Source organism: Argopecten irradians, chromosome 1 (genome assembly GCF_041381155.1).
Source record: "Argopecten irradians isolate NY chromosome 1, Ai_NY, whole genome shotgun sequence".
NCBI classification, from domain to species: Eukaryota; Metazoa; Mollusca; class Bivalvia; order Pectinida; family Pectinidae; genus Argopecten; species Argopecten irradians.
Window position 1 is genome coordinate 35335602 of NC_091134.1, and position 23461 is coordinate 35359062.

Here is a 23461-nt window from a genome sequence, read left to right on the forward strand (position 1 = left end):
GTAGCTCGCATTTAAAGGTCAAAATCACGGGTCATTTCTCACCTGCTGTCAGAGCTTCGACTCGCTGAGATGTGAGATGAGTAAATTGCTAACTTTCCGAGTATTAGTAAATATGGGGTCGACTGTTAAACGACTCCATGCCATTAAAACGGTTAGTATACACTGGATTGAACTAGTGACAATTTATATTTTTTTACAACTAGGTGCACATTTTGAAGCAAATATGTAGGCCCATTGATAAACCGAAAGTAGGTCACTGTAAGATAACTGAATTCGGAGAACCCAGTTTGAGCTTTCCCTTCCAATTCCACGAATACTCGAAGTTTTTTATATGATAATTTCTCGGAAATAAACATTCGGTGGGTAGAATTCAAGGTATGACATGCATTTCATCAGAAGTCAGTTTTCTGTTTCACATAATGTTCAGAGGATAACACTAAAACCTTATGCTTGATAAATATAGAAATTCAAACTTCTGTGATCAGGATCTATTTTTTGAAAACGTAAGTAAAACCTTTTCATTGAACATAAATTCAATGCACATTTAAACACCAGTGAGGTTGTATATATATATATATGTATTTTGTTTTTACATTCATTTGAAAAATGTAACTACTGTATATTATTAATTTCTGGACAGTTACTTAATTAAAGTCCCACTACCGTTCCGAAACAGCTTTGACTTTTACTATGGGAATGGGAATCAAGATGGATAATTTTCAAGAGTCGCAAAAGTTATTGGCGTAACGTTGTTGGTTAATACTACACAATCATCACCTTCTGAAGGAGTTAATCAAAATAAATCAATGTTAATTTTCACAATGCGTGTTGTATTACATTTCCCTCTGTCATCCTAATTACTGCGCATTAGTCGACTATCACTGCGCCATCAGGCTAAACAGCGAATTAAATGTTCACTTTTAACATAGATTTTGCATCACATTTGTTTGGTGTTGTTACCTAATACCTTCAGCTATCAATAGAAATTTTCTTATGTTATAATTTTGGTGTATTCTCCATTTGCCCACTTTTTAGAGAACAACAGAGAAAAGTGTTGGTATAGGAGAACAATGGAAAACCAAATATAGTCAGTTCCATATAAATTTTTACCTGTGTTCGTACCTGATAGATTGTCAGAATTTTTTTTTAGTAAGAAACTTTTTTTTTTGTTTCAGAAAGGTAGTGGGACTTAACTAATTAAATTATTGTCTACCTATATTGTGCATAAGGGTACATGTGTGAATGCACATGTACTTGTTGTAAAATTGGTGTCAAAATATGCATACTAATTAACTATGGAATACTATATGTGGTACATTTGCATGTTATTTATGATTTTTTTCTTCCTTTTTTTTTTTTTTTTTTTTTTTTTTTTTGCATTTTAATTTTTAATTAAGTATAACTTTTATACAAAAAAAATTGGAACAAAGATGCAGATTGTTTGTCTCTCCAAATGATAACCAAACAACTATCAAAACAATAGTAAATCACCATCTACCTAATGATAATTAACACACATTGTCCTTCATCTACAAATTTTGGTATTCACTTTTTTATGTAAAAATAACATCCTTAATTGGCTGTATATTGTCAGGATCATTTAAAGATGATCCACCATCGAAGAATGGTATTTTTTTCTATATAAAAAACAGGCGCAGACACATTAGTATCATCCTTCAGTTACAAAAGTTGCTTAAACTTTACACCAATTCGTACATACCACCACTGAAAAGTTTGAGCTCCCTATTTGAATTCAAGATAAAAATATTAGAAATAAATATTTGCGTTCAGAAAAAAACTATAATACATCAGTTATTGTTCAAATGACGGGTATCGTTTATGCTCTATTGGAGGTAGAGCATCTTTAAGGATATGTACTAGTTTAGAAGTATAAGGAGATTATCTGGAGAAAAACTACTGAACTACAGTCAGTATCTGGTAAATGTCCCCAAGGTCGGGGCTAGGGTGGATTGAAGGCTACTGATAATAACATGTCAGAACATCTTTATAATTATTTGGTTGGTTATCTGTATCTTTAGTCATCAGATATACATGTATAAATGAATGATATCCTTATGTAAATCTTTGTGTGTGTTTTAATTAACAATTTGAAATAGAAGATAATTTAACAAAATTATTTTGTTAAATAAAATTCTGGTTATATACCAAACTTATGTCATCAGCTTTTGACCATTACCTTAAGCTTTAAATCTATACTGTAGCACTATCATTTGAATGGGATGCAATTTTACATTTTTTTCAAAGATAATAATGTTATTCCTTTCATATTTTTCTGTTCTTGTTGAACGTATAGTTCAATAAAGACTAGAACATGAGTTTAATTAGAAACACGAAATGACAACAATATAAAAATTAACAGAACAAAACTCCTTGAAAAGGTCGTAGTGGAAAGAAAAGTGACATTGTGGTTATTTTTACTCAATTTATTGCACTGTGTATTCTTACATTCCTTATATAACTAATATACATGTAGCTATAAATAGCACTGTTTCCACGAAGTTGACGCAGCTGTATGTGTGTAGCTTGAGCATGCACAGTTTTTGCAATACAATTCATGTAATGTAATATAGCACCGTATGAAATGCACCAGTGATCATGAAATCTTATGTCAATAGACAATAATGACCATGATTTATAGTACAATATTTAGCCAGCAGACTGATTTGTTGACCTACAAATGCAAAATCCAGGAATTTCTCGTTTCTAGGGAGACAATTGAAGAGGATAAGATTTCAGACCACTTAAAAAGAATGTCAATAGACTATAAAACTATATGCATCTTAACATTTAAACAAAACTATTTTTGTTCTACAGGTGAATTTTTTGTTTGGTAATTATGTACAGATAATATTTGTTTGTTTTGTTTTGTTTAGTTTATTTAGCCAATAGTTCAGGTCATGATGGGTCAAACTATTATCTTTAAAAAATTAGGAACAAAATGGTCTAGAACTACAGTTGTAATGGAATATTCTACAATGTTATATATTTAATTATGTTTCATTTTTAAATACATTTGATTTTTTTTATTTTTTTTGCATTTTACATGGATGCAATTTTAATTTTAATTAAATAGAGTTTTTGAAATAGATTGAAATAATATAAATGCTGTAATTAGCTTTTTCAAGATTAAAAAAAATAACACATTATAAAACATTTCCCTTAAAATTAAAACTTATCAAATTTCCGCTGTATGTTTTATTTATATCATGATATTTAAGCTTAATTAATTGGTCATATACATATATGTCCCAATATATATAATGCACATGTCAAGTGTTATAACTACACATACACTGTATTAGAGGTATTTAATTTGTGGAAAGCATCAAGTTACTTGCATTCCAGGTTTTGTATTCTGAATAGCAAATATTAAACCTAACACATTTCTGTTGGACAGCCTTGTTGTTGTATTCAGCTTTACATCATATTTAAGTCATTTTAACGACTGTACGGATTGATCAATTATTGTAAGCAGCCGCTGTCTGTACATACACAACAATTACCAGTAACTAGTAGTGTGTGCACGTCTGCCTGCACAGACAAGTGTGTGCGTCTAACCGATTTTCCAGGTAAAACTCAATGTACCGAGAGGACTTCTCGGTAATACCATTGCACAGTATACTAACAATGAAAGATAACGTTAAAAGATTAAGTCAGTCTGCTTGGCTTTATTAGATGATTTCTTACAACCTTGGGGTAGGATATATATATATATAAATTATTATAATATTTATAAAATTCACATCATTATATTTTGATACTGTTTGTTTATATTTGATATTCAAAGATCTGATTTAATAATTTCTTTTTGTTGACATATTTTACATTATTTTTAAACTGATTTAAGCATACACATTTTTGATAAGATTGTCTTGTTAAGTCTGCAAAATTTAAAAAGATTTTTATTTTTTCAAAATCAAGCATTGTTTATATGTGGATGGTGAGTTGCTGATCTAGAATAGTGTAGAATAGGTGATAAAAATATTATTTACTAGGTGATAAAATTATTTTTGATCTTCATAACTTATATGTTTGTTATAGATTGCCTGAAATCTATTATATTTAAAATCGGTTCAAAGTAAACAAAAGAAAATCAACAAGCTGTGAATTACAGAAACTCTACTTAAAAGATTTCTAGTTTATTTTAAAAGATCATCATGTTAATTTAAAACAATTAAACATTTTACATTACAGATAAATTATTACAACTGTTATGAAGCGAATAAATATAAAATGTTTATTGATTTTCAGCATTTGAAATATATGCCAGGAATAACCATTACAGTTCCTCAATGCCGAAGCATGAATGGTGGGACTGACATCCCAACCACTGTACATGATGTTGAAAGCACCTCCCGATTCTTAGAGTCTGTGTTCAATTCCCCTGATCTCAGCGTTTTATCATCAGAGGTAAATATCCTTGGTGAAAATGGCTTGAATAATTTAGTATTACTGTATACATGTAGTTGTTTAAATTTGTGTGGAAAAAATTTGGGATCTCGATCCTCTTTCATATTTATAATATTACAGTAATCAGTTTGCGGAATTAATTTGACTGTGCATGCATAGAGCAAACTTTAATCCCCTGCCAATAAAAACCAACTATCTATACTTTAATGTATGACTAGATTGGAATTTAGTATAGTATTAATTATACATGTTTTCTGCTAATGATTGACAGCATATTCCTGGTAGGTATCTATTTGAAATATATATGCTGTAAGTCTTGATTCATAATGATAATTTTTGTAGTCATTTAGTGATTTGAGATGCTGAAATTATGTTTTGCCACTTGTGAGGATATGCAGTATGATAATATAATAAGAATGCCTTATTTCATTTAATCAGATATATATTACCCGGTATTATTCATAATGATTTCCATTGACTCAAGGGAGGTAAGCCTGTATCTGATTTGTTACAAGGAAATATATTTCACTTTTTTATTGTGATTTCTGTTGCAGACTAAGTGCCAGAGGTTTGTGAAACACTATAATGACTTGAACCAAGAAGAGAAAGTGATCTTCCTTAAAGTGTTGGCACAACAGTACAGTGTTAACCAGGATAGTGTTGTTGATGCTGCTAAAGGAGTCACAGCGGCACAGGTAATATTAAAATCACTCAGTAAATTATCCTATTTAACCAATACTTGCCCCTGTCCCATTAAGTATATGTACCCTTAATTCAGGACAGTTATTGTTAGTTTAGATTGTAAACTGAAAATTCTGTATCACATAATTCAAAAGTGCTCCATTTTGGGTAGCGTTTCAAATTGTGTAGCGTCACGTTATGCATTATCTACAGAAGGAAAAAAACTAATTTTGCAAATTTTTTATTCATGCTCCTGTGGATTTAAATAAAAATTGTGACATCAATACTTAAATTTATTTTGGTGTCAGGATGTGATATGTGATGTGTTTTTAACCGCCATGTTAATTGTTCTGCCAGGGAAGAGGGGAAGCAGCCTTACTGAACTCTGAAGAAAGGTTACGCAGTGTTCTAGTACCAAGATACCAACAGCTGTTTCAGAAAATTGGCAGGATCGAGGGTGGAGTCAAATTTCTAGTCAATATGAGGGCGGACATACTGGTGAGATATGGGAGAAATAATGTCATGTTTGTAGGAAAGAGGGCGGAGTCAAATTTCTAGTCAATATGGGGGACAGACATACTGCTGAGATGTGGGAGAAATAATGTCATGTCCGTAGTAAAAAATAAAGAAAAATACAGTAATTGCTAATAGTTTAAAGATAGAAAAATACAGTAATTGTTTTGTGATTTTGATAAAAATAAAGGACATGTTATATTTTAATTGTATTTTTTTTTATTGTGAACTTACCTAAATGTAACTTCTATCTTAATGTACTGACATTATACATTCTCTATTTTTTTTTTGTACAGACAAAAGCCCCAACAATCCATTGTGAGAAGGAGTTTGCCAGACTGAAGGTGTTACAGAGTTCTATAAGAGAATTGTTGACCTTCTGGTTCTCCGTGGGATTTCTCAAACTTCAACGAATTACCTGGGAGTCATCTTGTGATATGGTTCAGAAGGTAACAATATTATCAAAACTTGTCACTGTTAAACTTGAAAATTATTGTAACAGTACCTGATTATGATTTTATGGAATAAGCTTTGAGGACACTCAACATACAGGGGAAAAAATTAACACGTTTTATATCATTTTGATTTTAGTAAAGCAACATTCTGATTTAGCAAAAAAAATGGTAATTTTTTATTTCAAACAAAAACCTTTGATCTGTTGTTATTAAATCATTAAACCTACAACTTCTGATTGCTATGACAAGCTTCAAGTTTTGTTGTGACTTAAGATTTCAGATTATGAAGCCGTCCACCCAATAAGGAACTGGGCAGATCTGAAGCGACGTGTGGGGTCATATCGCCGGTGTTTTGTTTTCACACACAAGAGTATGCCCAAGGAACCAGTTGTTGTTCTCCATACAGCTCTCACAGACGATATTTCTACATCAATACATGTGAGTAATACAATTTCCTCTATATATGGACAGAGATATTATTTCTTACATTAATACAATTTGCATGATCAATTCAAAAACGATAATGCGATAGTAGTATACTGGCATGAATAGTGTAGAGAAAGTCTCATGTTTATATCTTAATACTTGAGCAAGGTTTAAATACATTTGCATTTAATCATAATTGAGTGATTATCTAATTGTAAATAAGTGAAAAACTACATTTATCTTAATAATTGACTTTGACACTTCATTTTTCTTTCTTACAACTTGTGTAGCTTAGCATTTAATGAGACTAATTCACATACCACGTGATACAAGATAACGTTTGTGCGGTACTATTGTTTCTATTAGTGATGGAATGATGCTAAAAGATGATATCTCGTACTAACATCATTTTAGTGGGAAAATTACAAAGAGTTTTGTTCCATTAGCACTTGGATACCACAGTCGGGTATCACATGGTACATGAATTAATCTTATTATTAGTGCTCACCAAAGATTGGCCCATGATGAATATCCCCTTTATTTATGCTTGGCTGTTCTGTTTGTTTCAGTCCATCATCCGTACGCCATCTCTAGGCAATGTCAGACAAGAAGTGGACAGTCCTCCACCACCCAATGTGGAGACTGATCATGAGTCTCACACAGAGGATCCTTCTAAAATAAATGCAGCTGTGTTCTATTCCATCACTTCAACACAAAAAGGTTATTGCATTTAAATCATCTATTGATCTTTGCCGATGACTGTTCTGACCTGGCTCCAGGAATCATAGAAAAACTTAACCAATTAAAAAGGATATTACTGATTGTAAGACATTTGATTGGCTAAGTCTTAATTTTAATGAGACTATTTTAGATCCTGCCAGGGGCCAAGTCAGGATTATTTCCAGCAATGGGGCAATGGCTAAAATGAATCATATAGGCCTGGTCAGAAAAGCTTGTACAGGCCAAATGTGAAGTGCACATTTGCCTTATTTTTGTGGCATGTACATACACTTAAAGAAAATATCAATTATTTAATTGCTAATGCATACTGCATACAGAGTACGTTTTCCTGGGTTCTGTTGTATGATCACTGTATGTCAATCAGGCTCTTATTTGGAGAAATTTAGACATGAGTTTGTAATTGGTACCATTCTGAATATTTACGAATGTCTAAATTGCTCTATTTTATTTTCACAGGTTTACAGAGTGTTGATCTTGGCAACTATTTAATCAAAAAGGCAGTTCAGGAACTTCAAATGGAGTTCCCAAACATTCGAAAGTTTTCCAGTCTGTCTCCAATACCTGGGTTCAAGGACTGGCTTATCATGGAGATTAATAAATCTCTGAAGGCTGAGAGTAAGTAAAAAAATAATGAGAAGTATTGCATTTGATAAAGATGAACAATTGATTAAAGTTGTATAGATTCAAATGATAATTACATTTGAAAGTTTGCCTCTTGAGGCCAACCCGATTTGCACTCTTTTATGCAGATACATAGAGCTGGCAAATGTAGATCTGATACAAATAGAGTGACTTTATTTGACTGAGTTATATTTTTATAAGCACAAGATGACAAATCAAGTTAACCCAAGGAAACTTACTATCAAATTCTGCAATGTGATCAGTTTTTGTACTTAGATAAATCCTCAAAAATTACATTTTGAATCAAAATGTTTTCAACTATCTTTGTAATGACGATATTGAAGTTTAGAAGTACTTCCTTGATTGAATGTTATTTAATACTTATTGAAATAAGTTCCAATGGAGATTTTGACTCCTTTAGTTTCGTTTTTACAGGTTTGTCTGAAAGTGTAGATCCCCCTTTGTTGTACCAGTCAGAAATCGAAAAGTTACGAGAGATCGTAGAACCAGAGAACGCCAACATGATGACTGTGTTAAAAGGAGTCTTACAAACACACAACTGGGTATCTAATGCACACGTATGTCAGGTGTTACAGGGACCATTGATGCGACTCTGTGCTCGGTATCTTTACACAGAAAAACGACGAGGTTATGCCCTTAATCCTGTAGGTATGTAAAATCTTGAATAATACATCAATGGTGCTGTGGATTTTCCACGGAGTGATTGTAAAAGTAGTTACAGCTAAATATGAAATGGAATCACATTTGTGTTCAGTTTAAGTTCATCTAAAGCTTATGATTACATATGAATTTAAGTTATTGTCTTTGCATGTTACAGAGTTACCTCCCTTTTGGGATGTATCCATTTATGACGTCACTATTTTGTGAGCGAAGTTAATGTAGTTGTCTCTGAAAAATATGATGTTACGCTTGCAAATACATGACATCATAATCAATACCTACCCGCAAGTACAGATAACTCTAATATACGTACAGAATAGTTATGTTTCAAATACATGTACTTTTGTCATTTTATTGACTGTTACAATATGATGTACATGAATTTACATATTACAGAGTTATCTGCCCTTTGCAGGTAGTTATTGATTGTAACGTCATGTGTTTGTGAGGGTAACATCATACACTTTCAGGAAAACAACATAATTTTTGCACACAAACTAATGATACAACATTAAAGGGACAATTCAGTCTAAGAGAACATTAAAATTTGTACATTTATCAGAATAAACCCAGTTCTAATGGAAATTAGACCAGTCGGTTCTTTCTGTGATATGCCAGAAAAGCCCATGGTGCTGAAATGCGTGTTATGTTCGAACTCGCTCACCTGTCCGCCATTACAGATTGTGATCGAACACCTTGTATGACGAACCCTGTCCCTTGTTCGTAGAGTAATGCTACTTTTGTCTAGAACTGCTCAAATCACTCTGACAGTAGTGTGTTTACCTTATTAGGTGAATTGTCTTGCCTAAAAAAAACATTTTATCACCTCCACAGTGGTTATGTAGTTCATTTGTTTAACATGCGTGACTTTGGCTCGGATATGGATATAGCGTACATATTGTACCTGCTTAATTGTATTGATCAACGATTTGTAATTACAACAGTATCAATTAAAATACTAAATAATGACGTGGAATTTGTCAATATTTTATGTTATATGTTTCATAAGAAATGTAGAACAATACATTTATGCCATATTTTGCTTCTTGTTTATGTAAAAGAATTAGCCTGAGTGAAATGTCCCTTTAATACCTTCGCTCAAACTGCGTGTCACAAGAGAAGATAACTCTTTAATATACAAAGATGAGATATTGCATATTGGATTTGAACAAAATACTGCATGAGAATCCTTTTTCCTTTCCAGCTAATTTCCACCTAAGTAATGGTGCCGTGTTATGGAGGATTAACTGGCTCGGTGACATGTCAATGAGAGGCATAAATCAGTCATGTGGTATGATGGTGAACTATCGTTATTTCTTAGATAGCACTGAAGAAAACAGTAGAAAATATCTAGAACTTAGAGAAATAACAGCATCTGATGATGTGAAAGATTGGGCCACTTTAACACTGTGATTACCATCAACCATTTCATACTGCCAAGGATTTATAACGTCCTTGATACTGCCTTCTATTGGAGAAAAGACTATCAACCCACAGACATCAGTCACTTTTCAAAGGGAGGCTTATCAACGTATATGAAATATCCTATTATCTTCTTTCTGGAGTAGGATCATCATCAGTAACATTGAAAAACTAGGTCACCGACCTTTTCAAAGGTAGGCTGATCAAAATATGAAATATTATATTGTGTCATTTCTTGGGTAGTTCTGGTAAATATCATATCTATCAACCATGAAAATTAGGTCACTTTTCAAAAGGAGGCTCATCATCATCTACCATATAAAACCTCCTTTCTGGCAATTAAAGTCTTACAGATATATTTCTAGTTAAATTTGATAACCCTTTGTCCTTGTACATATGTACATGCTTGTAAGCGGTACCATATGCCAGCTACATAGATATATTATAATTTATTTGAAGTTGTAATGTATTTAGTTATGTACCAGTATTGAATTTGATAAATCAAAGTATTTTTGCTTTGAAATTATATATATATTTACATCACTTTCATTGGGTATGCTTTATAATGATGAGTTTGATGGCTGATTTTTATTTGTTAGCTTGTTAAATGTTCTTCAATTGTTTGAAGCCATTTGCAATTAGCTTAGAATAAAACTACTTGAAGAAATGCCTGAATATGGCAGATTGAAGAATAATCTACAAATTGCACGTCAAAGTAGAAAACATATTATACAACGAGGACAATAAAAAGACAATAAGTCTTAATAGTAAATATTAATTAGGGCCCCGCATCGAGATGCGGGTGCCCTATGGTAATCAGGTTGTCCGTCTGTCTGTCCGTCCGTCCGTCTGTCCGTTTTTTTTCTTTTGCACATTAATGATGGAAGGGAGTGGAGTATTTTCCCCATATTTTACATGATGATCCCCCATACATCCTAGATCTGCTTGGTAATTTTTCAGGCTGAAATTAAATTAAAAAATCGGCCATCTTGGATTTTAACATTTAAAAAAATCACAATGTTGTTGCTCTTAACTGATAAACATTTTGTTATAACATTATGATGCAAAGTTGTTCAGAATTAAACAAGGAGTTGACTGTCCAAAGGTAAGGTCATGGGCCAAGGTTACTAAGTCAAAGGTCAAGGTCAAATTTAAAAAAATTATTTTCTCATGAACATTTTGCTACAACATTTATAATGAAGCAGAGTTGTTCAGAATTAAACAAGAAGTCAACTCACCAAAGTTTTGACTGACCAAAGGTAAGATCATGGGGTCACTGCATCAAAGGTTGTGGACACATTTTCCATTTTTGGACTTATTAACAATTTGTTATGACATAATAAATAAAATAAGTTTTTCCAGAGACAAAGAAAAGATATACCATTCCACAGAGTTTATTTGCAGATACAACTCTTATGGAAAAAAACCTTTTACATGATTAAAATATTTTAGCAAGACCTTTATTCCCTTCCTTTCACATTTGTTATGTGTTTCTTCAGCAAACTATGAGGTTTACCTTGTTTAAAAGGGGTATTTGAGTTAATTGTATGCTCTTAATGTAATGTTAGCTTGGAATCAGGATTCAAGTTAAATACTTGGAAGACTTTTTCCAAAGAATTATAATAATGTACCATCATCGGTTTCCCAATTAATGTTGACATTAATTATTTATTAGCAACATATAGCTAACATGGAAGAATTCGTTGTCAAAATACTACTTTTCCACTTAAGCACGTCAGACACATAGCGGGGCCCTTTCTGACGTGTCAGTGTTCTAGTTACTTTTTAAGAAGTAGACAATAACGCAAAAACTGCATTTATTTGATAAACTATACAGAATATGTTTCAAATTCATAAAGGAATATTCAGTTCTTCAATTCAGCAATAAACAGCTAATAGTAAAATGCGGTTCAAACTCTACTGCATAAAACTTGAAACTTAATACGAAAATATTAATGCGCTATTAGCATTTTCTTCAAAACTGCTAAAGTACTGTGGAAGTACATTGTATGTTTCCAGTTGTTATAGTGCAAAGTGATTCTATGCTCTAAAGCGATAAAGCTATCGTTTTGACACGAAGTTGGCAATACACAGAATAACTAGTGAATTAGAATAAAATATATCAACCTGTAGAGGCAACCTAAAATATAACAAGCTATTTAAGTAACCTACAATATAACAAGCTATTCAGACAACCTACAATATATCAAGTTGTTCAGGCAACCTACAATTTATTGAGTTATATTCAGGCAAATTTGATGTCACTTGATTCAAAGTTGTGCAGTTATATCTTGCTGATGTGGCCTTTTCAATGATGTGTTGTGATATATCATTAAGTAAAGAGTTTTTAGAAAACTTTCATAAATGAATGAAGACGTGCTATATATTTGAGATAATCTTAAATTGAAGCAGTTGCCAGTTTGCATTTTTGTGAAAACATGATATTCGATTAAAAAATAAAACGATGAAAATATTGAAATTCGTTGGCAAGAGAGTCTCTTTATTGTTTGAGTTCTTGAGATGCGTTTCCGCGTATCTGCGTTGAATTTTGCGAGATCCGCATTTGGTTTAAAACACTTTTCAAACCCATACTGGTTACAAAATAATATTCACAGTTAAATACTTTCTTTACCAATTTTTACTACCAACAAAGTTTGTAATTTATACATAACACCGGGGAAATTTGAGCGCAAACACGTGGAAAGCCATCTTTAGATTTGTTACATATGATTTGATATTTTAATCCGTTGCCAAACTAACATGAATCATATGTGCAGATATTGTATGTAAGTTTGATATTGATTTTAATTGTTTATTGAATCTTAATCAATAAATGTATAAATATAAAACTGTTGTTGATATTTTTCGTTCATTTTGATGGATCCCAGTGCCAGTGTTTGCTAGGATGACTTTGCTGGTTAAAATGAATGTTAAGGCTACGTATAAAATCATACTTTAACTGATTTCCTAGGTTTAAATGTTCCGTCTACACATATTAGCATCATTGTTAGAACAGCCATATGTCAATTATCTTCACTATTAGGCTTACCGCTACAAACGAAGATGTGTTCCTACAATATGATTTTAGCGAAAAATGAAAGTACATATTGGCACAGTGTTGAATTTGCGTAAATGCAATGATAGAAACAGTGTTTACATCATACAAATATCCAATTAGCGCAACAATATGATAACAACACCTACGATAAATAGTATTTTGCAAATTTTGTACACAAAATAAATTCAATTGAGACATACATCGCATATTGCAAGTTATACAGTTACATTCTTTATTGACATTATGCAATTTCTCATAATTTTCATGTATTTATATCTAGCATTTAATGGTTTTCGATGATTTTCGTAGATAAGTATGAGATAAAAGTTTCATGATTTCTAATGTCTCTTTTTCAGAACATGTTTAAACACCGTTATGCATAATTGTCATTTCGAAATATCAATTTATAGACAATACGTTTAAGTTATATGTGCAGCAATTTTCAAGATTTTTATATGTTATTCACCACAAAAAGAAACAAACATTTTGAGATATACATTCCACAGACAAATAACAGAGGTCAAATTGTTGGCAGTACTGTCAAAAAGCATTATATTTACGTCTACATTACAGTAAAAAGTACATGTATACATGGTAAGACAAGGTGGCCTAACAGTTCATTTCACATTTATATTTGTTATCACTTATAGTAAAGCGACTTTTCCATGCATGTTAAAATACTAATGCAAAATAATTGTGTAACTAATATTGATATGGCACCAAAATTTGTGCTTTGAATGATTTCTACAGCTTTATTTGTCAAACCTTCCCGTGTGGTTTCCGATAGATAACTGAAGAAAAATAACTTGTCAAGAATTCGCACAGTTATGGCATAACAGAATTGAAAAGTACATTACACTGTTAAAGGTGATAACATAATTTTGTAAGAAAAGGATTTAACTATGAAAATATTGATTTTACTCCCACTTCTCTCCTAGAACGAAACTGTTATACATGTAATTATGTACTACAGATGTTTAAGCCTCCAGATGTTTATTGACATCAGGCGACTCTCATCGAACCGAGACAATGAATTATAGATTATTCAATGTTCTAGCATGACCCATCGCCAAATTATGAAATTTCAGTTTATACTGAAGTTGTGATATTAGACTGGATGTATGCCCTCTGAAGTTCTAATATATACAATTTAAAGATGCTCCATCGCTGACATATGGTATTTTTTCACTATCAAAAACAGCAGCAGGCGATTTAGTATTTTTCTTCAGTTACACAAGTTATTTAATTTACACCATTACCACCATTGAAAAGTTTGATCTTCTAATTTTACTTCAAGTTAAAAATATAAAATATATTTAATTGCATCCCGAAAAAAAATCCGTGGCACTATATCCTATATGGAATGGGGTAATGATTGCTCATGCAACAAAGGCAAAATAAATTATCTTATATTATTTTTATGTTAATTAGACATATATATACACGATTAAACACCAGTTATTGTTCAAATGATGAATGTCATTTATACTCTGTCGGCGGTGGAGTATCTTTAATGACTTTTGTGTATAATTCGTATACAAGTTATTCCAAAATCTTGGTTAATTAATTGTAATGTATGCAAATTATCATAAATGTTGTTAGACAAACGTGCATACAAATTATCAAGAATGTAGTTTGACAAAAATGTAACCAAATTTGCATGAATATTGCTGGATAAACTCGATAGGTTCTCAATACATGTTATAGGAATATATATGGTGTCTCCTGAGTAATTGGATAAAGTCACGTGTCGCCCAAGTTGATGTAGCATGGCATAGAGAAAGAGTTAGGGCTCACGATAATAATGATGGCGGACACAGAGGTAGCTACACCAAACAGCACACCTATGCCAATAATCTCATAGTGCAGCACTCTCCTCCATAGGGGTATTACTCTACAACACACACGTTCAAACGTTATAGAAATCATCTCATAGTGCATCATTCTTCTCCATATAGGTATTTCATCACAATAGAAACATTAAGAAAGTCAGAAATAAACTTATAGTGCATCACTCTCCTACATAGAGGTATGACTCTATAACAGACACATTCAAAAGTTATAGAAATAATCTCATAGTTAACAGTGCATCGCTCTCTTTCATAGAGGTACAATGTATCAATGCTGCACAGACATATTCAAAAGTTATAACAATATCATAGGTCAGCTCTCTCCAACCTCCACATCGACATCACACATAACAAAATGATTCAAATGCAGCAGCTTTGTTAATTTCATAATGTTTGCGAATGTTTTGAAATTATCGAAGACACGAAATACCGTATAGCCGCTTATCTTCACGGGAACGATTTTTTTGCGGGGATGATATTTTCGTGATTTCGCGTACCATTGCTATGATCGCGAAATTTGACTCAAAGAATATTAAAGTGAATAATCGGACAAAGAAAACCTGCATAAATGTGTTAATTGGCCTTCCAAAAGTCCTTACATATCAAAACAATGGTCAATTTCTGCTTACGTTGCCCAGTTTTGACCAAAGAAATTATGGAAAAGTCCTGTGTAAATTAAACACAGTTCTAAAATCAAATTTACCTAAGTCTTCGAAAGCGAGGCTGCGTGGAAATGTTCACAGCTATGTTCACAGCTATCCGGGGGGGACGTTTTAGGATTCCTATAGTATAAATAAATTTCCTCGCTTGCAGAGCGATTTAAGGGAAGATGGGAAATATGCTTTTTCTATTTCATTAGAAATTATACTGTATATACTGACACCACTTTTACCGACTTTAGCTTTCTTTTGCCCGACTATCCACTTTCAGAAATGATTGAATTTTTATTTTTTTATTTTTAGATGAAATCGCGGAAATTTTGCGAAGATACGGTATATGTATTGAATATGCAAAAATAAAGTTTAATATCCATTCAAAGAATGTATTTGCATTTAAGTACCCTTCCATGAAAAAACAAAATGTTTGTCTCTGTCTAAAATTACTCTATGTATACGTATATTCAATAAAAGTGAATTATTGTTGCATAATTTACTTACGTTTTGTGAGTCGATAAGGAACTCGTTTCCATAGTAAAATGGCTGCTATAATTGTCCACCTGGGCGCCAGCAGCGGCCGTGATTTTGCACATTTTGGTATAAAATAGAACAGGGAAGATCGTACCCAGAAGAGTATACGTCGATCCGCCTAACAATGATTGTAATGAGCTAAACTTTGGTATTGTTTCGGCCACAAATAACATACCAAAGAAAACACAAGACCTGGATACACACCTCTTCCAGGTAAATACTGAAATAAAAAAGAGAAAATAATGAGAATGACACATTTACAATACATTCAAACATGTCTATAAAAATGCCCCATAGGATGAAAAAATGGTGCACAGGCCAAATTGTCAGGAAATTGACCGTTTGTGACTCTGAGAAAATGGTTTTATTAATTAAGTAATCGTTATAGATGATGGTCGCTAAAGCAGGTTTGGAAGTAAATATTTAATTAAAACTGAACAATGATTATATGTGTCACCATTTCTTCGAACATCAACCGACGGTGTAAGACAGTACAAACGTTATTAGCAAAAATCTCTTGAGATAAGAAGCTTAACAAACAAGCCCACATATATTAAAATAATGTCACTGCTAGGTGGCACTGTAACGGCATATTCTGATAACTGATAAAAAAGCGATGGACCAATAGAATACTACAGCACTTGGTAATTAATAAACAAATGGACCAAAACATTTCTGAGTAAAATCAAACCTTTTGGTACATGGAACACCAGCTCGACGGCTTGGAGGATAGGGTTAATTGATGTTGTGGTAGCCAACAGTAGATGTAGAGTGATGAAAATAAAGACGATGTAGTAAAATACCCCGTATGGTAGGTTGTTCAATATGTTATCTTCTAGGTCCTCCCCGTACACAAGGTATCCAGGGATCGCAGACGATAAGAGGAGGATGAGTACGACTGTTAATATATTAATAACATGAGAACTATTCGTTAATATTTCCTGTCATCATTTAAACCTACATAAATGTATGAATACGTTTGGTTCTTTTCCAGTGAAGCAATTCCGTCTTTGCATATTACAGAGTTAGCTCCCTTGTGGGTAGGTATCGATTGTTACGTCATTATTTCGTAAGCGCAATTTACGTCGTTTTCTCCGAAACGTATGACGTTACGTTCCCAAACACATGACGTCACAATCACATGGATTTAGGTACTGATTTCACAGACAACGAAAGCAAAACACATTTTTAACATGTATATACACAATTCAACATCAATCATTGTCCAAACGATAAATGTGATTTATGCTCTGTCTGTCGGCAGTGGAGTATCTTTAAAGGACTTTAGAAGACACTGAATAGATATAGATGGAATTGGTGTGTTCAATTCTGCTTACTTATGCTGCCAATGACTGCTGCTACTTTAAATTGTTTGGGTTTTCTCATATCCATTAGAAATGTTAGGCAATATGGCTGTACCCCGTCGATATATGCAATTATACCTATACCGAGGCTAATCTTCTTTAAGTCAGGTCCTGGATGGCGGACAATAGGATGGTTTGGAGCATCCAAACTACAACTGATCACTATGGCAACTACACATAGGACGGTGGCCGCTACAGCGCCATAGGCCATCCACCTTAGAGCAAGAGAAACAATTTGTAATTTTTTATAACGAAAACAATAGAAAAAATAATATCCTAATTATGTTGATGATTAAAGGGAAAATATTTGTACGCATAAATACCGGTATTGACCAGCAAGAACATCAATTCAATATGTTTTAATTCTTTCCAATTAAAACGCAAGAATGATGGAAGTCCTTTCGCAATGCCATATACTGAAAATATCAAATTAAATTCTAAAACGAAACATTTCAATGAATGTTAACCATCAATTTACGCATCTAAAATTGTACTAGTTTCTCCTTTCACCACGAACAGTTATATACAGTATGCTGTTGGATAGTGTATTAAAACCCAATAGAGGAAAACAATAACCAGTCTTAACAGAAAAAAAACTACAAAAAACTATATTTACCAGAAATCTTTTGGTGTTCCGAGCCACGATACCGGCGTTAAACAACCAACGATGATCAAAAGCCAGAAACATTTGGAGACATCGTATCCTAGATCACGTACAAGGATCTCCAGGTTATCGGCAATGACCAGTATCATTACTATAGTACTACCAAACATGCTAATGTAGAGGCAGACGGATACTAGGTATCTGGAAATCGAAATTTAGAGGTCAAATAATACTTTTTACAACTGACCTTTGTTGTGATTGAGATACATGCTGTTAATATGCAATTGAGACCAACCAACTTTTAGTAAATGTTTTTACAAAGACCATAATATTCAAAGTTTTTGGTGTTACAGTATTATCAATTAGTTGAATACTAATTGTGAACTATAAACTAAAGTCAATGTAACCATATAACACACGATGAAAAAAGATAGACATTCAGCTCAAACTCAAACCAGGGTAGCCATTTTGAACTAAGATGCATTTTGTACTGAAAAATTTTGGATTTTAATGTTTTTTATATGATTCATTAAATAGATATAAAATTGATATTTTGAGCCTAAATTTCAATCTGGATTTTATATTCATATCATTGTTACCTCCGAATAATTACCTGTCAGAAAATACTTTTACTTTTGAAATTCATAACAAACCATTGGCCAGGTCAAAAATCTATCCAGAGCTGAATCTTCTATACGAATGGGCCGTTTGAAAGGTTTAATTTTCATTAGTATGTTGTTCCCTATATTACGTCCTTAATTATCTATGATGTAATAATAAGAAATTTTGAATCTTAAGTGCAACCTCTTTGAAACATATTGTTGAAGTGACGAAAGAATTATTGCCAATAAATTCTTTTCGTGATTATTGATACATGGAATTGAAAAGTAACACGTCATTGTCTCATACTTATATCATATTTAATATATAATATCATAATCAGGTTAAGATTAGGTCACTATAACAAACCTGATACTGTTTCCGTAGGTTTTCTGTGCCAGTAGCTCATACGGGTTCTGAACATGTCCTCGGCAGTCGTCGTATAGGTCAGCCGCCATATTCCACGCCTCACCCAGCTGTATACTAGTATATGTAGATAGTATTGCATAGAATACAATTAATATCAGCCCAGTCCAGCCTGGAAATACATTTATTTATCACGTAATTCGCCTGATTTCCAGTGATTTCGCCCATGTAATATTTTTGCATATGTCACTTGTATAATATGACATGGAGAGATTCTCATTGGCTGGAAATTCATTGTGACGTCAGACAAAAACAATACATTAACGTTAGGATTACGCGGACGGCGGGACAAAATGGCAGCCTCTACTAGATTTTCAGAATTTCTTTGTTTTGTAGGTATTTGTAGATATGTGATAAAAAGCATCTTTTTGCGTTCATTTCATATGAGGTTTTAAGAAACTCGTTTCGAAGTTTTAATTTTTGTTCGCCACGGCTCACAAGAATAAAAACTTCTTGCATTCGTTTCATATCTTATCCAAATGCGTATACACCTTTTAATTAGTAATAACATATAATATGGTTTAAAAATAAAGTGTAGAACGCATCAATACTTTGGACCGCTTGCTCTTCCGTACCAATCCGAGTAGTGTTGTAGCCGAATATTATATAACTTTTAATGTATTGGTTCAGTGGTCAGAAGAAATATAAAAGTATTCGACATTCCTCCATCTACATCAAACATTACACGTAATTAAATCAAATATTCAATGTATGATATGTGTTGGAATATCACATCATCACATTCATTACCTCTGTCATTCTGCATTATTCTTATTAAAATAACAAAAGCGTCATCAACCATGACATCAACCATCAACATCTTTAAATCCTCCTCCTCCTCATCTTCATCATCACATTACCATCATTATCATCATTATCATCATTCATCATCATCATCATCATTATCATCATCCATCATCATCATCATCATCATCATCATCATCATCATCATCATCTCGTTCTCCATTATTCTCTTTATATTATCATTATAACCATCAAATACGCGAATTTCTTGTCGTGAATTTACATATAGATTGAAATCAAAATAATTAATTTTTATTTATTTTCATAATAAATCCAACTCTCTGATAGGCAGATTCATTTTCTTCATATAGGCAGATTCTTTTTCTTCATATAGGCAGATTCTTTATGAGGAAAAAATCTTAGAATGACAGGAAAACCCGACGTTATCATGACGTCACAATAGAGACGTTGACGTTGCGTATTGATTTAGAAAAATAAACCAATGGAAAATCAATGGAATCGTAATTTTTAACGTATTTTATATTAACAGGTAGTCTGAAAAATTGATTACAAGCATTGATGTAACTATTTTCTAACTTTCATGAAATATATTTTGGCAAACTTTTGTGAGAATCCGTTACGCGGTTCACACAGTTTGGAAGAAAAAATTCTTTAATACCCTGATGAAGTTAAAAAAAATAGTGACATCAATGCTTAAATGAAGACCACAATTTGTTTCTAAAAAAGAATCAACATATACGTTATGTATACAATATAATTTGACCTGTTTTTGACATGCTACATGTGTAACTCAGCCTGGTCGATCGTATGCATATATATTATGTGACCAATTGGCTAGGAATTTATTGTGACGTCATGACAGAAACATTAAAATGACGTCAGGAAATATCATGTGTCGTCAGGATTTCGAGGACGTCGGGACAAAATGGCGGCCATAGCTAGATTTTCGCCACACATATTGAAGTGAGATTCTTAGAAATGTAGTTTTTGTTTTGTAAAAATTATCTTAAATTTGTGTTCATTACGTATGAGATTTATGAATCTCCTCTCAAAGTTTCAATTTTTGCTCGCCTTGATTAAAAAAAAACTCGTTTCTTTTCATAAAACTATTAAGGATGTACTCCTCTGAGAAGTCAACATTTTCATGTATTAAACTTTTTTCTCACATAGATTTATTTTTGGAAATAGCAGTTCAGGCCATAAAAGAAAATGAAAGAAAAACATATGTTCGTGTGCTCGTTTTTGAGCTATTGTCACTCAAAGATATCTAGTTGATTTTTTTTAATTTTGCCGTTTTGACCATATACACGAGAGTTAAACGCCATATTTTCCTGTTGAGGTGTTTGATATTTATAGATAATTGCAGAATTTATTTTCCTGTAGTCTTCTTTAAAATACACAAATTTTTATAATAAGACTAATATTTTTCTCAGAATAACAACATATGCTATCCCGTCCCCTTAATTTTGAGCTACAAAATACACCATTTACAGTCATTTTTGCCAAATTTAATTCTTTATAGAAACAGTTGTGGTATTAAACTTTTGTTAATATTTTGCATATCAATAGGAAATGGGTTGCTCTTTCTAAAGGCAGAAAAATCGGGGGTCTGTGTGTTTACTTTTTTGCCCCATTCGAATATTTGTTATTTTTCAGTATTTTAGAGTAAAAGATAAAAGAGCTCAAAGTAGCATTAAATGTAAAAATAAAGTGACAAAAGTGTATTCACGCATTAATGCGCATTATTTTAATTACCATGAACCTAGTCAAGATTTACAGAAAAAAATAGTTCGATACAGCTAAAAATGCTGGCGCAGTGATGATTTAATTAAAAACAATTTCAGTAAAAAATGGTAAAACTGTCGCTGTAATGAAAGCGAAAAAAGACACAATTTCAAAATGGCCGCCAAATGGGCCATTTCTTAAAATCCATTTATAAAAAAAATCTACCAAAAATAGAAATGTAATTTTTTGACAAAATTAGCATCTGGCAACTTGTTACAGATATTGATAAATTGTATTTGAAAATCTCATAACTTCTTTGATCTTTGTCGAAACGAGACTTCAACGGGACCTCAGAAGAATATATCTTTAAATGAACAGTAATTTAAGATCCTATATACAAGATATTATATCCATTTAATGTATTAATAGTGACAATATTTACCAATGTTATCTACGGCCTTTGGTAAAGACAATATCCCTGTGCCCGCCAACAAACCCGCAATGAACATAGCGGTATCCAGAACCGTCAATCCTTTCGTCTCGATAATCTACGAAAAGAAATATCCTTATCTTCTAAAGAACAGCATATTTGTTATAACTACTCAAACTAATATTCTCTGTCGATCCATCTTACAACTTTTATTAGACCACATTTTACCTCTGTTATGAAAATAAAGCTTAATTAATGACTATGCTACAATACTGTACGGAAAATGATATTTATGCTTTCCTATCAGCTTTCACTTACCTAATAAAACTGAGGATTTTTTAACTCCAAAGAAAATGCAATGGTGTACATGGGCTGTCAATGCCATATGCAAATTCACCAACAACATCCTGTCCAATATTGGCAGCAAAGTCATTATTTCTTTATATGAATTATGTTGCCCTACTTCAATATATTTTGACGATATACTTACCAGTCTCTCTGATGACATTTCGTTTGAGATATATCCGTATTTATTAGAGATCGCATTGGCACCATTAAACGTTTGCAGACATGTGTTTATTCCTAACACACTTGTATGTATTATGCTACGATATGATTTCAAAATGAGAAAGCAATCTATTTGATTACTATTTTCATATCCCCGACGACCAGCAGCTGTTATTGAAATGTATACATATAATATACATCTGTCATTGGGAAGTGTTTGATGTGTTTGATGGGAGTATATATTTGTTTTATATACCTATTGCGTAGACCAATATAGACAAATGTGCTTTGTAACTATATGGTTGAGCAAGATCAATATGTATTGATCTACTGCAAATTTGCATTGTCGAAATACACATATCACATATATTTTTGCTGTATTTTTTAGCACGTGCGCTGATTCCATCGAAATTTTATTGGTTGATTTATTGTTTATAAGTCGGACAAAAAAATTTGTTGAACATTTTGATACGAATATATGTTAATAAATGTAACACTGCTACATATAAAAATCTTATTATGTATTGTTGAAATATAGAAAGCATATGCGACACAAACTGTATATGGTTGTATCTTGAAAAGTGTAGCCGGTGACTCGCCAGTTTGTCTTTCTCTATATCCTGCATCCAGCATTGGCGTTTTCTAGAATTCACCCACAGTATATATTTTTGTGTTTGGCACTGACTGAAACAGATTTATTTTAGAATTGTAGCATATGCGTCGTTTCGATTAAAATACTTCTTAGACGATACCCTGTTTGAGAGACGAACTTGGCATAAGCTTCAATTATGTTGTTTTTATAAATGTTACAGCTAAAATAAGTATACATGGCGAGGGCTTCTGAACAGAGTAAAATATGGTTTTATTTTTGAATACTGGCCATATGTTCTTTCAGGACTAACGATTTTCAAAACTATCAGCGGGATTTATAAGATTGGGCCGATAACGTTCGGTATGTTCCCACAGACTTGATT

General features: G+C 32.4%; 2 protein-coding genes across 4 annotated transcripts; one reads left to right on the plus strand and one right to left on the minus strand.

Annotated features, from left to right (window-relative positions):
- LOC138325691 (malonyl-CoA decarboxylase, mitochondrial-like) lies at positions 1 to 12820 on the plus strand. Of its 3 annotated transcripts, none has more exons than XM_069271521.1 (10): positions 1 to 151; positions 4273 to 4431; positions 4986 to 5126; positions 5470 to 5610; positions 5922 to 6074; positions 6354 to 6518; positions 7076 to 7226; positions 7704 to 7862; positions 8304 to 8537; positions 9754 to 12820. In XM_069271521.1, exons 1-10 carry the CDS (start codon positions 77 to 79, stop codon positions 9960 to 9962), a joined length of 1587 nt encoding a protein of 528 aa, XP_069127622.1. In that variant the 5' UTR covers positions 1 to 76; the 3' UTR covers positions 9963 to 12820. The 3 variants fall into 3 exon arrangements, with proteins under 3 accessions (XP_069127622.1, XP_069127629.1, XP_069127638.1); XM_069271528.1 differs by lacking the exon at positions 1 to 151 and adding an exon at positions 346 to 503; XM_069271537.1 differs by lacking the exon at positions 1 to 151 and adding an exon at positions 3618 to 3717.
- Positions 12419 to 22638, minus strand: LOC138325709 (uncharacterized). The gene is made up of 7 exons (XM_069271549.1): positions 21993 to 22638; positions 19004 to 19172; positions 18047 to 18235; positions 17404 to 17645; positions 16758 to 16964; positions 16037 to 16286; positions 12419 to 14923 (listed from the first exon to the last, which is right to left on the minus strand). The coding sequence occupies exons 1-7, from the start codon at positions 22057 to 22059 to the stop codon at positions 14773 to 14775; spliced, it is 1275 nt and encodes a 424-aa protein (XP_069127650.1). The 5' UTR covers positions 22060 to 22638; the 3' UTR covers positions 12419 to 14772.
- Positions 22639 to 23461: the final 823 nt, after the last annotated feature.

Bases quoted from the DNA above. Each gene is read 5' to 3' on its own strand.
- LOC138325691 (XM_069271521.1), top strand. From the start codon at position 77: ATGAGTAAATTGCTAACTTTCCGAGTATTAGTAAATATGGGGTCGACT. The intron at 152-4,272 runs GTTAGTATACAC...ATTGATTTTCAG, and splicing joins GACTCCATGCCATTAAAACG to CATTTGAAATATATGCCAGG. The intron at 7,227-7,703 runs GTTATTGCATTT...TTATTTTCACAG, and splicing joins CATCACTTCAACACAAAAAG to GTTTACAGAGTGTTGATCTT.
- LOC138325709 (XM_069271549.1), bottom strand. From the start codon at position 22,059: ATGTTCATTGCGGGTTTGTTGGCGGGCACAGGGATATTGTCTTTACCA. The intron at 16,965-17,403 runs GTAAGCAGAATT...ATATATTAACAG, and splicing joins AGCAGTCATTGGCAGCATAA to TCGTACTCATCCTCCTCTTA. The intron at 16,287-16,757 runs GTTTGATTTTAC...TTTTTATTTCAG, and splicing joins GGTGTTCCATGTACCAAAAG to TATTTACCTGGAAGAGGTGT.